The sequence below is a fragment of the Hyperolius riggenbachi genome, chromosome 10 (genome assembly GCF_040937935.1).
Source record: "Hyperolius riggenbachi isolate aHypRig1 chromosome 10, aHypRig1.pri, whole genome shotgun sequence".
Lineage (NCBI taxonomy): Eukaryota > Metazoa > Chordata > Amphibia > Anura > Hyperoliidae > Hyperolius > Hyperolius riggenbachi.
Window position 1 is genome coordinate 223,515,970 of NC_090655.1, and position 18,267 is coordinate 223,534,236.

At 43.0% G+C, this 18,267-nt stretch overlaps 1 protein-coding gene across 1 annotated transcript in view; it reads left to right on the forward strand.

Annotated features, from left to right (window-relative positions):
- Window positions 1–15,518, forward strand: part of LOC137536840 (oocyte zinc finger protein XlCOF7.1-like) — a 39,335-nt gene extending 23,817 nt beyond the window's left edge. The window contains exons 8-13 of the mRNA XM_068259029.1: window positions 1,746–1,844; window positions 3,163–3,795; window positions 5,829–5,980; window positions 6,260–6,403; window positions 6,489–6,612; window positions 9,875–15,518. Coding sequence (XP_068115130.1) covers window positions 1,746–1,844; window positions 3,163–3,795; window positions 5,829–5,980; window positions 6,260–6,403; window positions 6,489–6,612; window positions 9,875–11,511 — 2,789 coding nt within the window. The 3' untranslated portion in view covers window positions 11,512–15,518. The remainder of the gene's footprint in view (window positions 1–1,745; window positions 1,845–3,162; window positions 3,796–5,828; window positions 5,981–6,259; window positions 6,404–6,488; window positions 6,613–9,874) is intronic.
- Window positions 15,519–18,267: the final 2,749 nt, after the last annotated feature.

The following is an 18,267-nucleotide window of genomic DNA, read 5'->3' on the forward strand; positions in this document are numbered from 1 at the left end:
GGAACCACAGGAGACTAGAAGTGCACTGAGCTGTGGCGAGGGACACATAGGCTTCTAGAGGTTGGAGGAAGCCCCAGGAAAGTAAATCAGATTTATTTTCACCCAGCTCACTTATCCTTTAAGCTTGGTACACACCATCAATTTTTATTGACCAACCAAGAACCTTTACTGTTTCCTCTTCTGCGTCCTACAAGATGATGGCAGCCATTGGGGGAAAGTATTATTATTATTATTATTGAAACAAGTAAATAAAAACTCGATATTTAAGTTAAAAAAACAAACAAACAAAAAAGTCACCACAGAAGCAGACTGAAAGGGCCATTAATAGATGCAGTGTAATCCAATTCATAGAAATAACCATTTAAATATTAATAATAGTAGTAGAATACATTTTTGCTAATTTAACCCACAAGAAAATGGCTGCATCATCAACCCCCCCTTCAAAGCAAGCTTATTGTTAGAGATCCTAAAGGCCCTCCTCTTCCCTTCCACATATGGTCATGCCGAGGCTGGCTGTGGAAAACAGCAGCGACCAATAAGCGAGGAATAGGCGTGGCTATGATAGCTCTGCTCTTTTTGACTGAGTTTCTAGGAAGAAAATGCAGTTGGAACGCACAGCGAATCACGTGGAACGCATGGACAGGAAGCAGTTTTTCTCTGAAAGGAATGTTCTTCCAGTTCGATTAGATGTTGCAGGGAGCAGGAAGGATTCTCTGCTGCAGATATAACGGGTAACTGATAATCATCCGGGCTGAGATTGCTGTGATCTTACATTCTGCTGTGGACTGTGGTGTGCTGCCCTCTACAGGCTCACCCGGTCTCTTTCATTCATCTTTCAACATTTTTCTCATCTATGCTAGATTATTTGCTTCTGCAGTGCCCTTCATTTGTAATGATTTATGGCTATCAAGTCCCATTTTAATGTTCATAGCAGCTGTCTTCCTATATTTGTGGTTCTCCTGCAGGCATGAGGACAGGCAGCTTGAGCATGGCATTTCATGCCTTATGGTCTATAGAGATCTGGTGTGGTGCAAATAAATAAACTTTGTCAGAATTTGCAACCTATACCATTATTTCCCTATTATTATTTATTTATAAAGAGCCAACATATTCCGTGGCGCTGTACAAAATAGGAAAACAAGCAAGGGGTACATAATGATACAATGATATACATCAGATATGGACAGTGGTACAAAATACAGAACTGGTGATTACAATGACAGATGTAACATGATGAATAAAATGTATAACAGAGAGCAAGCTATGAAATAAATACAATTCCAAGACACGAAAGGGTGAGAGAGCCCTGCCCTTGCGAGCTTACAATCTAAAGGAATTGAGGGGGGGGGGGGGGAGAGAATACATACAGACAGTGCATGATTAGGTTACTTAGTAAGGAGTAAAACTAGACGTGAGGTTGAAAGGTGACTGGCCTAAGCTAGAGCATATGCTTGTTGGAAAAGGTGAGTTTTGAGGGAGCGTTTAAAGATTGCAAAGGTGGGAGAGTGACGGATGTGCTGTGGAAGGGCATTCCAGAGGAGGGGTAAGGCATGTGAGAAGTCTTGAATACGTGAATGTGAGGGGTTGATTCTAGAAGAAAATAAAAGAAGCTCATGTGCAGATCCGAGATTGCGCTTGGGTTGGTATCTGGAAACTACTGAGGAGATGTACAGGGTAGAGAGATTGTGGAGGGCGTTGTAGGTTAGGGTTAAGAATTTGAACTGAATCCTCTGGTTCATTGGTAGCCAATGAAGAGCTTGACAGGGAAGAGCCGCAGAGGAAGACCGAGAAGATAGATGGAGACGAGCAGCTGAGTTCAATACAGATTGGAGGGGTGCTAGTCGGTAAGTTGGAAGTCCACCAAGCAATATATTACAATAGTCCAGCGAAATATAATAAGAGCATGTACTAACATTTTAGTTGTGTCCTGAGTGAGAAAAGGTCGGATACGTGCTATGTTTTTGAGTTGGAGATGACAGGAGCTGGTTAGTGAGTTAATGTGAGGAATAAATGAGAGAGACCAATCAAATATCACCCCCAAGCACCGAGCTTTGGGAACTGAAGTTATAGGGGTGTTATTAACATTTATTGTAATATCAGGCAGAGAGGAGGACAGAGATGGTGGAAAGACAATTAGTTCAGTTTTATTCATATTAAGTTTTAAGAAGCGACAAGACATGAAAGAGGATATAGCAGACAGACAGTCGGGAACCCGTGCGAGGAGGGAGTTAAGGTCTGGGGCCGAGAGGTACAGTTGTGTATCATCTGCGTATAGGTGGTATTGAAAGCCAAATGAGTTGATTAAGTTGCTAAGGCCGTGCATGTAGATGGAAAAGAGGAGGGGATCAAGGACACAGCCTTGAGGTACCCCCACAGACAAAGGATGTGGAGAGGAGGTCTGGTCTGAGTTAGAAACGGTGAAAGACCTTCCAGAGGGATAGGAAGAAGTCCAGGAGAGAGCGAGGTCCTTTATGCCTATAGATGAAAGGATCTGTAGGAGTAAGGTGTGGTCAACAGTATCATAGGCTGATGATAGATCTTTTGTGATGCCTCAGAAAATGCTGCATACAAACATATTATGGGCTGGTGCACACCAGAGCGTTCTGGAGCGGTTTTTTAAACGCTTGCAGGGGGAAAACCGCTTGGCTAATGAAAGTGAATGGGATAGCGCACACCAGAGTGGTTTGTTTTTTCCACAAATGCAAACTCGGGGGCTGCAGCATTTTTTAGATTTTTGGGGCGTTTCTGCCTCAAAGTTAAAGTATAGGAATTTGGAAAACCGTTCTGAAAAACGCTTGATCAGAGCGGTTTTCCAAGCGTTTTTGTTATAGAAGCTGTTCAGTAACAGCTTTACTGTAACACTATTTGAAATCTGCTACACAAAAACGCTCCAAAAAACGCTAGGCATGTTTAGAAAACCTCTCTAAAAATGCCTAGAATCGCTCTGAAATCTGCTTCAAAAACCTCTAGCATTTTGCGGATCTGCTAGAGGTTTTTAGTGTGCACTGGGCCTATGAGTGATTTGTATGACAAAAAAAATAAGGTAAAGCTGACTGAGTCTCATACAAGGCTGCAGATACGAAGAACAAAATGGATCCCAAGTTTCCAGTTCTCACATAGTAGTGAGACTGAGATGCCCCCTGCTCTGTCCGCTATTTTCAGTATATAATTTATCCTCCATTCATTTCTACTTTCAGATCTCCACGATGCAAACCTGTATCATTCAGTCGTGCCCGTACCAGAAAGTTGGGCAACCACAGTCGGCGGAACGTATTCTCCATGTCTTCCCCAAAAATGCCCAAATGATAAGAGTATGGCTGGAGAAGACAGGGCACCGCTTCAAGGACATTGACGCCTTTACCAATAGAATTTTGAGGGCAAAAAATATTCATAATTATCGCATATGCTCTGCCCACTTTGCAAAGGACTGCTATATCCTGAAGAGAAACACAAAGGTGCTTAAGGCAGATGCTGTGCCCACCATCTTCCCGCCAGGTGATGAGCTGATCTCAGAGGCGTTTCGGCGTCGGACTGGTAAAAGGAAGGGCCTTGTCCGTTTGCGCAACATAGCTAAGACTCTAAAATCTGGCTCTGCATGTATGAATAGTGACTCAAATGACATCACCTCAACTCCAGACTTTACTGTAAGGAATGTGGGGACACAAACAGAGGGAAGTTATTGTATCACAGATCAGGGCGTACAAACCGAAGAACTTCTTAACCAAGATCTGAAATGTACACTTCCTATTGACCAGCGGAACTTGGACAAACGGGGTCGACCTGAAGTCGTGCAACGTAAGTGAGATCGGTTCCTCATGAAATCCTAGCATCTTCTCATTGGATGCATTTTGATTGGCCATTCCCATTTATACTCTTTAATGTGACTCTACAATGAATCTGGGCATATAAATCTGCTGTTCTATCCTGAACAAGAAGTGTTTAATAACAGCATAGATGCTGTTAATTACCCTAAACAATGCTACATTAATCTTATCCAGCCATATGACAAAACCCTGCAGTTTTAATTGAATACTGAGTAGTAGAGTCATATCTGAACTTGCTCAATCTCATGTGGACACACCTCACTTCTCCCTCTTGATTACTATGTGGAGACCAGACAGAATGAGCCATCAGAAGAGACAAAGGGAGTGAGGAGTGACCATGTGGGGTTTTGTAACATTTTTTGAGTGACATGTAGGAATTTACATGTGGATGGATAAGGCAGGAGTGAAATTGTTCAGGATAAGTGCTTTTATGAAATAATCCTTTTCTAGTACATAACAGTGGAAACATATACAAGAATCCACTACAGAAACCTTTTTAAAAAGTTAATCCATACAGACATGTTTTTTTCAGTTGCAGGTTGAGTATGGTAATAGGTTATCAGCTAGTTTTATATATACCTATTATTATATATATTTATATATACCTTTTTTATAAAGTATTCTGTATAAATTGATATTACAATGCACAGAAATGCAGTGTATAAGCATTGAGTAGATAAACAATTTGTCACTTTGGAATCATTTTATAGACAAAATTTAACCAAGGTTTAATTTTCATCCCAATCAGTAGCTGGTACCCTGATTCCCTTCGAGAAATCTTTACCTTTTCTCAAATAGATAATCAGTGGGTTCTCTATGGCTGATATTGTGGTAAAACCCCTCCCACAATGTGATGTCATGACCAAAGATATCACCTGGCAGAACTAAAGATATCATTTCAGAATGTAAATCAGAGAGATCAAAGATTTTACAATGGGCAAACAATGACTAAATAATCCATAAATGAATATTGTAAACAATAAGCAATTCTATTCATTATACTATTTTCATTACAGTTCACTACGCTTGCAGGTCGCATAAACAAAAAGTTACTGTGGCCATCTTGTGGCCAAATAGTAAAACTACACCCTAAAGCATTTTTCATATACAAATACATTAGTTTTACACTAAAAATTAACTCATTACCTCCCACACTCCCCAATTTATTTATTTTTTTGTAATTAAAAAAAAAAAATTACAATTAAAAAAAACCATAAATAGTTACCTTAGGGACTGAACTTAAATATTTATGTCAAGAGGGTATAACACTATGGGCTTGTAATTAGGGATGTACGCAAAACTGAAAAACATGCACCTTTATTTCCAAATAAAATATTGGCGGCAAACATTGTGATAGGGACATAATTTAAATGGTTTTATAACTGGGACAAATGGGCAAATTTCATGGGTTTTAATTACAGTAGCATGCATTATTTAAAAACTATAATGACCTATAAAGTACTGTTTGGTACTTTTTTAGTTGAAAAGTGCTGGAAAGTTATTTTAAATCAAAGATGCAAAATTATCTCCTAAGAGAAAACTCAGGTGAAAAAGCGATTTGCATATGGCCCTTTATATCTTTTGGGGAGTACAGCAGTCTCAATTCTGCCATTTTTCCTGGTTCCATTCCTGCTCATCCTTGTTATTTTATTTTCCATTATAAGCGGCAATAGCATTAGTGGTGGTGTCATTGTTTTAATTTATATAGAACTGACATATTCTGCAGCTTTTTACAGTATATAGAACAGTTCATGTCATTGTCTCACCAATGAACTGACAAAGAACAGTTGCATTGATAATAAAATCATGAACTTGGATCAAGGAGATGCAAGTATGCCATAGTTCATATCTTAGGAGCATGGAATATGAGCTCACACTCTACTGAAAGCAAAGGGAATTGAGTCTCCAGAAGCCATTATATTTTCTGGCTATGTTGTGTGTAACTGATGTGCTGAGATCTTCATAAAGTCACATGTTTTATTGTCTGTCTCTTCTGCATCCTAGCTGGGGACCCACCTAAAGATGAATGTTGTCAAAATGAAGGCATGCTCTGCTTTTATACATCTGGCACTCATAAGTGTGAAAAAGACAGGAGCAATATGTTTGAAAAGATGTTAAACCTTACCCAGGAGATTCTGTACCTGCTGATTGGGGAGGTGAGGAGGATTCTGGGAGTGTTACTTGACATCACTGTAATCTCTATTAATAATACAAACACCTAAAAGGAGAGGTGAGGAGGATTCTGGGTGTGCTATTTAACATCACTGTTATCTCTCTTTATAATATAAACACCTGAAAGGAGGGGTGAGACGGATTCTGGGACCGTAACATGACATCACTCTTACCTCTACTATTAAAAAACACACACCTTATTGAGGCAGACTCTGGAAGGGTCATATAATATAATATCCATCTTCTGTTTCTTGACAATACAGAGACATGGCTGGAGAGAAGAAAAATGTCACAAATGTCAGAGCCCAGTCATGGAATCTCCACCACGTTTCCTAAAGTTTGAGAAAAACATTGAACACAAGATTCTACAGGTCATCGGTGGTATGATTGAGCTACTGACAGGAGAGGTGAGCAGTGCTTGGGATTATAGGGCATTATTTAGTGACACAAAGGGATGTGCTTGGATGGTGACTGTGCCCTTGTGTGTTCTAGGTGCCTGTAAGATCTCAGGATGTCTCTGTCTATTTCTCTATGGAGGAGTGGCAGTATTTAAAAGCACACAAAGACCTCTACAAGGAAGTCATTATGGAGAATCATCCGTCACTGCTATCACCAGGTAAACTGGGTTAAATTCTTATGAATATTGTCATTACTTTTTGTATTTATGTAGCACATCACCGCCTTGCGCTAGTTTTGCTTTTTTACATCAAATGTTATGATGTTGGCTCCTCATGGAGAGGCTTAATGTGTACCAGAGAGGGCCCCTCACAAACAGGGCCGGCGCTACCATAGAGGCAAAGGAGGCAATTGCTCCAGAGCCTGTAGGGGTCCCCAGTGGCTACAAGAGGAGAACATTTTTTTTCAAATCGACTTTATAGTTTTTGAGAAAATCAATTTTAAAGTTTCAAAGGAAAAAAAATACACATTTAAAACCCTGCCAACTTTAACGGTTAATAGCAAATCCACCTTAAAGGCTAGAAACCCCAAATTTGCAGGATATGTTAAGGAGATCATTGGGAATAAGATGAAAAAATAATTTAAAAAAAAGACCTTATAGTTTTTGAGAAAATCAATTTTAAAATTTCAAAGGAAAAAAATATACTTTTAAATGCGGTAAATGTCACTTTTAGTTGCAAACCTAACGGTAGTGTAAGTTTACATGTATCAAAAGAAAGAGCAATGAATTTCCTGACGGGGTTTCCAGGGAAACCAGGGAGTGGAAACTCCTCCGCAGCTACAGCACTTTGGCCAGGGATCGCTATACAGCCGCAATATGGCTGTATGAAGATCCCTGGCATTTTTTCCTATTTTTTCCAATTTTTTTTTTTTTTCGGGGGAGTGTGGGAATTTTTTTTTTTTAAATTTTGTGGGGTCCCCCCTCCTGAAACTTTTTTAACCCCTTGTCCCCCATGCAGGCTGGGATAGCCAGAATGTGGAGCTCAAACTGATTGGGACTTTACACCCTGACTATACCAGCTGCAAAAAGGTCCCTTAATTTCCGATTTTTGTTCCGGGGTATCTGTTGGGGGGCCCCCCAGGTTTATTTTGCCCTGGGGCCCCATTGTTGCTAAAACCGGCCCTGCTCACAAAGATGTTTTTGCTTACCTGGGGTGTTACTAAAAGATTTACTTACCCGGGGCTTCCTCCAGCCCCATAAGCACCTCTGTGTCCCTTACTGTCCTCCCGAGTGCCTCCTTTTGGCCGCAATCAGCCTCGGTAATTGAACTTATGCCAGTTGCTCTTCTGCGCATGCATGCGTGCTCTTCCTTCTGTGCCTGCGCAGTAGAGCCTGACTGACGCCACTGAGCCAGTTGCTGGGGATGATTGCGCCGAACGGAGCCTCCTGGGAGGACGGCGGGGGATGCAGTGGTGCTCACGGAGCTGGAGGAAGCCCTGGGTAAGTATGACATCTTTTAGTAATTCCAGCATAGGTTTACTTCAAACATGGCAGTTCACAGGAAGGGCCAGGCCACAATTCCTGGGATTCTGGCACAGGGATGGTTTTCTGCTTTGTACAAGATTAGCAATATAACCAAGGTACCTGCAGACATCATGCAGTACCTGCAAATAGAGCTTGGCTACAGGCAGGGGTCTAGTCCTGGGAAAAGAAGTGAGTGGACTCACTTGGAGAACTCCTGCGGCGCACCAAAAATGGGCGTGGTCAAGCACACCGTGGGCGTGGTCATGGGTGGGGCCAAATATACATGACCTTAGCAGTGATGTAAAAGGTCTGCCGGGGAAGTTTGAGCTCTGCCGTAGTGTATCCCCCAAAAATAGATGTAATCTGACAGCATTTCACCAAAAAGACACATAATCTGGTAGAAGTTCCTCCAAAATACAGATAATATGGAAGTGGTTCCCCCAAAATAGACAATGTGGCAGCAGCAGTTCCACCAACATACACATAATTTGGAAGCACTTCCCCAAAATACGCGAAACCTGGCAGCGGATCACCCAAAATACACGTAACACCCAAAGGACATATAATCTGGCAGTAGTGGTCCCTCAAACATACACAATCTGGTAGCAGTTCCCCAAAATACAAGTAATCTGGCAGCAGCCGTTCCCCTAACATACACATAATCTGGCAGCTGTTCCCCAAAATACATAACAGCGATTCCACAAAAATGCAGATAATCTGACAGCAGTTCCCCCAAAATAGGTACGCCCAGGTAGCCAGATCTATAGGTGTCCCCAGTATAAGTAGCCATGAGTATAGTAGTCCCCAGTATATGTAGCCAGAGGTATAGTTGCCTAGTATATGTAGCCAGTGGGATATGTCCCCAGTATATGTAGTCAGGGGTATATGTGCCCAGTATATATAGCCAGGGGTATATGTGCCCAGTATATATAGGCAGGGGTATATGTGCCCAGTATATATAGCCAGTGGGATATGTGCCCAGTAATATATAGGCAGAGGTATATGTGCCCAGTATATGTAGCCAGTGGGATATGTGCCCAGTATATGTAGGCAGGGGAATATTTGCCAGTATATGTAGTCAGGAGTATTATGTCCCCAGTATATGTAGTCAGGGGTATAGTAGTCCCCAGTATATGTAGCCATGGGTATAGGTGCCCAGTATATGTAGCCAGGGGTATATATGCCCAGTATATGTAGCCAGGGGTATATGTGCCCAGTATATGTAGTCAGGGGGTATATGTGCCCAGTATATGTAGGCAGGGGTATATGTGCCCAGTATATATAGGCAGGGGTATATGTGCCCAGGTAGCCAGGTGTGCCCCCAGCAGGAGGGGAGCAGCGCAGAGAAGGAGAGCTATGGGAACAGCGGGGATGGGCGGACATCCTCCCCCCCCCCCCCCCATCCCTCACCTTCATGCTCCCCTTCCTGCCTCTCCCCTCCAGTGTTTTGAAGTGTCAGGCACCGGCGGCGAAAGTGGGCGGAGACTTACCGCGTTCCAGTCGCAAGGGACGCTCCGCTCTGAGAGCGGAGCATCCCTTGCGGCCGGAAGAAGGCGGAAAGTCTCCGCCCACTTTCGCCACCGGGCCCGACACTTCAAAACACTGGAGGGGAGAGGCAGGAAGGGGAGCACGAAGGTGAGAGATGGGGGGGGGGGGGAAATGTCCGCCCATCCCCGCTGTCCCCATAGCTCTCCTTCTCTGCTCTGCTCCCCTCCACACAAGCCAGGGTGAACGGCGTCCATGCTGAAGAAAAAGTGGGTGGACGCCGTTCACCCGCGTCCACGCAGGACTCGACCCCTGGCTACAGGAAAAAAATAGTGTTGAAATAAGTTGACAGCAAGTTGCCAAATCCACCTAACAGGGACGGAGACAGAAACAAAAAAACCTGTATTGTCTATGTTATGGAAGCATTGACTATATTAAAGCGTTCTGATGAGAGGTTTCTGTTTTCCTTCAGAAGGGTTTCTGTCTGAAAAACCAGCAAGAAGAAAATCTCAAAATGCATCTTCAGAATCGGATAGTGAAACCAAAGCATCCAATTTCATAAGATCCCAAGATGAACCTCTGCTGCTGCCCGGGTGTTCAAGATCCTCACATCCAATGCAACTAAGTCACGTTACAGAAGAATCCTTTTCAGCTAAAGTACATCAGCCTCACCATGACAGCTCCACGTCATCCCCTCTTATACATACTAAGTCTATCCATATTAAGAGGCAACCACTCTCTCATGAAGAAGAACAAGATCCCCACTCTGCCACCACCACAGCCAAACATCACAAATCTACCTCTACCGATGTTAAGATGGAATTTATAGAAATTAAAGAGGAACCTTTACCACGTATTGAGATTTCCACCCTCACGAATCTTAGACCATCTACATCCACTGCCGTTAAGGAGGCAAGTGTCTTAAAGGAAGACAAACATCAGCCTCACCATGACAGCTTCATGTCCACAAATTGTAAGGCATCTGCTTCTCATGTTAAGGAAAAATCATTGTCATCTGAGGAAAAGGCACCCCACCGTAGCATCTCTACATCTACCTGCCTGCCTACCTCCACAAATAGTCCTTACCATTCATCTACTCATGCTGAGGAGGAATCCAACTCGGATGAAGAAGAGATTGACTATACAACGTTTATTATTGAAGAGAACTCCGAGTCATGTGATGAAGAAGGTTCATCACACTCTGATACCTCCACTCATAGCCTTTGTACGTCCGCTTATGCTAAGGCATCCCTCATAAGTGAAGACTCAGATTTGTACAAACCTTCTAGCCCTGTACAGTATACCCCAGTTCGAATTAAGGATGACTTCCTCTTACAGCAAGAGCGCCTCCAAAATCAGGATACCTCCATACGTCATGCCAAGAACTTCGATGGGGAAGACCCAGAAGGATTCTACACAGTTAACTCAGGAGAGAAGTGTGACAGTGACATTAAAGCCATCACAATGAAGTTTCCAGATGACCCAAGTCATAGGAGGTTGCTGAGTCTCTTAGACTCGACCGACCGTTCGTTATTTTGCCCTGAGTGTGGGAAGTCCTTTACAGACAAAGCCAGAGTTGAGTCTCACCTGCGCTCCCACTGGGGAGGGAAGCCATATTCCTGCTCAGTCTGTCAAAAAGGTTTTCGCTCCAAGTCTAAATTGGCAGACCACGAAAAGATGCATTCAGGGGAGAAACCATACATCTGCAGCGAATGTGGAAAGCGTTTTGCCCAGAATGCCTACTTGCAGAGGCACATGAGAGGTCACACGGGGGAAAAGCCTTTCCCCTGCTCCATCTGCGGGAAGTGTTTTGCCTGCCGGTCGGACATGGTGAAGCATGAGATGACACACACTGGGGCCAGGCCACACCCCTGTTTGGTGTGTGGTAAGCGCTTCACAAAAAAGTCCCACCTTAACCGCCACATGCGAATTCACACTGGAGAGAAGCCATTTTGCTGCCCTGATTGTGGGCGGAGTTTTGGCTGCAATTCGGACATGGTGAGCCACCAACGCATCCACCAAGGCATCAAGCCATTCTCCTGTTCTGAATGTGGTAGATGCTTCCTGCGAAAACAAGATGCGTTGAGGCATCAGTCTGTACATAAATAGCAGATCTGGGCTGTCAGTGCCATCGAATTGGCCTTGATGTGACTAAAAAAACTAAACAAAAATTGAAGTATAGTTCTGGGCAAAAATTAAGATCTGCAGAAAGTATTCACAGATCTAAAGCAAAGTATACGTGTGCGCAAGTCAACATCCCTGTAATTTAGCATTTACACTCATGTTATTCCCTTTTTTTCCAGACCATCCCCTCTGCAGTTGTGGTGTAATTTTCTTATGCCTTCATGTCTGTGCATTTGATTATTTCTGGTCGTGGTTATTTGGGAGGAGGAAAGAGTACCCAGCCATGCATATTTATTAGTAGCAGTAGAGTATTGTAATGGTATCATCTTGACTCAAAACTTCTTGCATACATGGGCGTCAATTCATCAAAGGCTGTACGATAAAAATAAAAACTAGTCTGGAAAATACAGCATTCAGTATTTTAGACCTTTGTTTTTGCTAATTCATCAATATTTTCACTGGTGCTGTAGAAGCTTGGTAATTTACCAAAATACTATGCTTCAGTTCACAAAAACCTGTTTGGTAACTGTGGAACTGTCTCTGTGTTACATGCTATTCCATGCAGTGAGGACAATACAATAGTAAGAGGCATCCTGACATCCCTTTAGAAGTACATGTTTGTTATACTGCCTCTGCTCACTCTGAATCTGTCCATTAATCTTTTTTAACATTTTATTTCATTGCCACAGTGTAGAAGAACTTCCAGGAGACATTACACATGCCATTCTTAGGTGATTTCCTCACTAGCTCCTCTACATCTTCCAACAGGAACCTAAGGGGTTAAATGGCCGAAGGGTGGCAGGGGAAACCTGTTTGGTTCACTTAACTCTGCTCGCTGCCTGGGGATGTGGGGGGGCTTTTGAAGCTGGTTTTCGCAAGATAAGAGATGCCGGTAATCATGTTCCTAAGCTTTACCACATGCTCTGATCTTCATGAATTGACATTTGCTGACATGTGTTGGAGGTGTTTACCGCACAAGTCGGTAATTAACCTCACTGCTCAGTAATTTCAGCTTGCCATGTGGTAACAGCCTTGCTAAATGCTCCGTAAACTCGGCTGTTTTCAGCATTACCGAATGCGCTAATGCTTGATGAATTGACGCCTTATTAGAATCAGAATAATTTATTTCGGCAAGTACAAAGGGGGGTTTTGGCTCATACATATTAGGCAAGTGATTCTCCAACTTTTCCAGTTCACAGTACCTCTAGCGAAAGGTTTCTATGCACCCTTGGGTAAAAACAATTACCTAACAAATGTTACAACCAAACATGAGTTATGTACAGTGCCTTGCAAAAGTATTCACCCCAACACCCCTCCCCCGTACACACACACACACACCTGTGTGGCAGTCACAGCTGTAAGTCGCCTCTCTATGAGCTTGCCATATCTTTCCAATGAGTTGTTTTCCCATTCCTCTAGGCGAAACTACTCCAGTTCCTTTAAGTTGAATGGCTTTTACTTGTGAACAGCAATCTTCAAGTCTGTCCACAGATTCTCTATTGGATTGATGTCTGGGCTTTGACTAGGCCATTTAAATGAAAAGAAACAATTATTTGTATATATTATTCACATTACCATAAATAAAAGACAAAACACAATCTTTCAAAAAAAAAAAACCCAAAAAAACAAAAGAGAGCGAGGTATAGACAGGCCAGACACGGCACAACTTCTCCAGCCATGGACTTCAACTGGACTCTACCCGTTTATCCGGATCCACATCAGTTTTTGAAGGATGCTTTCTTTTTATGAAAGCTATGGCTGGAAAACCAACTTTAAAAAAATGTGATTTTGGAAATGGAACTATAGAATTCAGATTTGCTGACACTGACGAACAGTAAGCACTTACAATAACAGATCCCCCAAGCGTAGCAGTCAACTACACATCCACAGACCCCTGCAAGCAGTGACAGACCTAGCAATTCAGGACAGTAATACTGGGAAGGAGGCAAAACATTTGTAAAATGGATAAAAACTATTTAAAAGACACGTTTACTCCAACACAAGCCTTGATACAAAAAAACAAAAACAAAAAAAAACTAGACAGAGGCCTTGATTCACAAAGCCATGCTATGCGTGTAGCGTGCAAAGTTTTACACGTGCACAGGTTTACACGCTAACAAAGCTCTTTGCATGTAAACACGTCACAATGCGCGCATTGTGCCACGTTAACACGTGAAGAGCTTTGTTAGCACGCGCATGTAAACCTGTGCACGTGTAAAACTTTGCATGAGTAACATTGCACGCTACACGCATAGCACGGCTTTGTGAATCAAGGCCAATGTGTTTTACGGGCATCCACCTGGGGGTACATTTTTCTTGCCGGTATTTAATCATTTTACGCATCCTTTGGGGCGTCGTCCTCCAAGTATTACAGCTCTGAACCCCCATGGGGTTGGTTTTTAGTTTGTTTTTTGTTGGATTTTATATTTCCCCATCTACTATCCGTTTTCTTGGAGTGTGACCTAACCACCCCAAAGCAAGTCAACCCTCTTTTGGTGGTTGGGGACGCTACCTTCAAGCGAACTTACACGTCTGCAACTCATTGGCTGAGAACCTAACACTGGCACATCTATACTTTTGCTTTACATATGTGATTACTTTTTGCAGAAAGAATTTTGGTGTAGGTGAAGCCATTTTGGATATTCTATGAGAGGGGGGAAAATGAAAGGATTGTGTTCAGATTTTTTGTTAGTTTGTTCGTATTTATGTTTGTTTGTAAACTGTGCGTTGTGATTTCATTGTAATTCTTTTTTTATTAAATTCCCTTTGTTCTCTGTACATCAACTGAAATTCTCCATCAGGCTCAAAGAAAGCATGCTCCCGAACAGAGAAAGAAGGGAGAGAGCAGGTGTTTGTCATACAATAGTCATCGCTGTATTAAGTCATTGGTCGTCTGGGGCAAGTCATTATGGGGGCCCCACCAGTCCAGACGTGAGGGCACATATATATGCAAAATGTGTATTGCAGCAAAAAGTGAGCATAGTCGCAACAGATTGTGGGTGGGGCCGAATAATGGGCATAACAAAAGTACTCACACTTATGTTACATGTTCTGGCCAATGTATTAGAGCCCTTTTCCACAAGCAGTCGATAGGCAGTGAAAAGACTATTGAAACTCTCACAACTGCCTGGCAACTGCTCACTGCTGCCTAGCAACTGCTCCCTGCTGCCTAGTAACTGCTCACTAAGCAAGCAGTTCAGCCGCCTGTGGAAAAGGGCCCTTCATGTAGCACAGTTACACCTACATACAGTATACCTCATATATTAGGTACTGGGTCACTAGGAGGGAACACTTTTTCTCGTGCTACATTGTTACAGATGCTCCTAAAAGATGGGCTTCTAAAAATTGAAATGGGAAAAAAAACCATCAAAATATATATAAACCTACTAAGTAAGCATTGTATTACATACATATTAAGTTTATCAACCAGAATATACAGTTGTAGAAGTAGGGGTGGTTACTGTGGAGAACCACCGTCACCTATATGACAAGACCAGGAACCAAATGGAACCAAAAGGTGGGTTGATGTCCCTCTTACCACCGTATATCGCCTTCGGGGAAATTACTGTCCCCGCTTGTCCCACTCCTGGGGTCCTTACTGGCTTTGGGTAAACCACACCAAGGAAGGAACACCTCCAAATTAGGTATAATATGCAGCACTGGGAGGTGGAGGCGCCCGTAGGATATCAGTTGTTTAGAAGATGCAAAACCTAAACACTGGGATGGATTTATAAGGTATGGTTTATTCACGCACAATTTAAATGACAATGCGTTTCACCGGTCACAGCCCATTTCCTCAGGCAGTACAAGTGCCTGCAGATTAGTGGTCATGAACATGAGCGCCCACGTTCGCCTTCACCCCCCAGTGCAGCACATACAGTTGTATACCCACAGTACCAACCTAAAGTGGCATGATGAACTAAACATAGGTACACATAGTTCTGTCTACTAAGAAATTGTCTGAAACCCTTTTCTGTTTTTCAGTATAACAAGTGTTAAAAAAGTTGTTATCTATGCAAATTAATTTGTTAAACAGCTTATTGAATTTGAGCCTGCAAACGTGAATACAGTAGAAGCCAAAAGAATGTTATCTGACTGAGATAAGGTTTTCTGATGAGGTTTTAATGCTGGAAAGTTCAAAAGGACATTACTTCTGTTTGTTTCACAGATTAGCAAGGCAGATTTGATACAGCTGCTGTTTACATAGTTACATACAGTGCTGCCCATAATTATCCATACCCCTGGTAAATTTTGACTTAGTTGCTTTCATTCAACCAGCAAGTAATTTTTTGACAGAAAATGACATAGGTGTCTCCCAAAAGATAATAAGACCATGTACAAGAGGCATTATAGTGGGAAAAAAAACATTTCTCAGCTTTTATTTACATTTGAGCAAAAAGTGTCCATTCCAAAATTATTCATACCCTTCACAAACTGTCACAGTCTGTGATAAAATCCAAAGTTCTATACCATTCCACATCGTCAAAGCTGTTCTAATGCCAGGGCATACACGGCTCGTTTTATGCGCCGGATCGAGCCAGCGCATCCCCGCTCATCCGCGCGTGCGCGTGGATCGATTGCCGCTCGTACCCGCTGGCGCTTCCTTATCACCGCTCGATTCCCTGCCATTGTCTGCCGGCGGGATTTGAGTGGGCGCGGGTCGAACGGCATGATCGAGCCAGCTGAATATTATCAGCTGGTCGATACACGGTACAGAAACGTACCGTGTATCCCCAGCACAAAGCATCCTAATTACCCTGATTAATTGGGAACAGCTGTTTTAATCAACTCAACAGGTGAAAAACAGCAGCTCTCTGCAGTTGGTTTGTGGAGAGTCATGGCTAAGACAAAGGATCTCAGTGAGGATCTGGTGCTGTGCATTGTTGCTGCTCTCAATTCAGGAAAGGGCTACAAGGCCATTTCTGAATGTTTTCAAGTTCCAGTGGCTACAGTGCAAAGCATTATTAAAAAAATATAAGATGTTCTGCACTGTTGACAATCTCAGAGGACGTGGTCAGAAGCCAAAACTGACAGCTGTGCTGGCCAGGAGGATGGTGAGAGAGGTGAAAAAGAATCCAAGGATCACCACCAAGGCCATCCTGGTGATCTGGGCTTTCAAGGCAGACCATCCAACGGACACTGCACACTGCTGGGTTCTACGGATGCAGACCAAGGAGGACGGACGCCACTTCTCCAGATAAGGCACACAAAAGCTCACTTGGCCTTTGCAAATACTCATCTGGACAAAGAAGAAGACTTCTGGCCTTCTGTGTTATGGTCAGATGGAACAAAAATTGGTTTGTTTGGTCACAATGATGTTTCCTTTATTTGGCGTAAAAAAGGAGAAGCCTTCAACCCAAAGCACACCATCCTAACTGTCAAACATGGTGGTGGGAACCTAATGCCTTAGTGTACTTTTTCACCCAAACGGCATCATGAAAAAAGAGCAATATATGAGGATTCCCGTCGACAACATCAGGCAATCTGCAGAGAAACTTGGGCACCAGTGGACATTTCAGCATGACAATGACCCAAAACACACAGCAAAAGTGGTGAAGAAATGGTTAGCAGAGCTAAAGATCAGAATGGCGGTGGCAAGAAGACCCTCCATCCTGAACGATTAGGAGCTCATTGTTAAAGATGAATGGGCAAAAATACCTGTGGGGACATGCAAAAAGCTGGTCTACAATTATAGGAAGCGTTTGATTGCTGTAATAGCTAATAAAGGATTTTCTATGGATTATTGAGAAGGGTATGAATAATTTTGGACTGGACACTTTTTGCTCAAATGTAAATAAAAGCTGAGAAATGTTTTTCTCCACAATAATGTCTCTTGAACATCATCATCATCTTATTATCTTTTGGGAGACACCTATGTCATTTCCCGTCAAAAAATTACTTGCTGGTTGAATAAAAGTAACTTTCCTGGATACAGAGATGGCGGCATACTCCTGGGTTAGGCTCCGCCCCCTGACCCCATAGGACAGATCTGCTTATAAATTAAAGAACCCCGCCCCCCCCCCCCCCCGCCATTCTCTTTTTTTCTGTCCTCTGATGGACAGGTTTGCTTTTTTTTTCTTCCCTTTTTTCATCGTTTTAAACTGCCACTTTTGTTACCTTGTTTCTTTTAAGGCAGTCTTGGGCGGGTTCAGCCTCTCCCACCCAGCGGCGAGCATTGCGGCCTCTAAAGGGGGCTTAGATATGCAGGGGGACCTCCCTTAGAGCCGCTCCCTGGTGCTGTAAGCAGGCGTTGCAGTCTGCCATAGGGGCTCTTCCGCCCTTGCTCTCCTCCTCTCTCTGCCTCTCGGTTGGGCATGACGTCACGAGTCTCGCGAGACTTCAGCTGTTTTTAGGATTGGGCAGGCACCAAGAGAAACGTCATTCCCGGAAGCAGCCAGAGCGGGTGGCAGCGTGTTAGCTGCGGGACCGCTCGGTAGCATTTCAGCATTAAGGATAACGCTTTCTGAAGGGACCTGGCAGCCTAACGACTTACAGCAGCAAGTTATCAAGTCCTAGCCTGGGGTGGAGGTATGAAGCCTAAAAAGGTTTTCTCGTCAGAAAAGGTAATATGCATTATTCTTTGAGGTTTATACCTGTGTATGTTTTCTTTTTAGAATGGAGGAATCTGTGCAGGAGGATTCTGTTGATCAGGAGAGGTATTTGAGTGAGGATATCACTCTTATATTGTTTTTCAGCACCAGGGTGTTCTATATAGTATATATTTGTGCACATGGGCTAAAA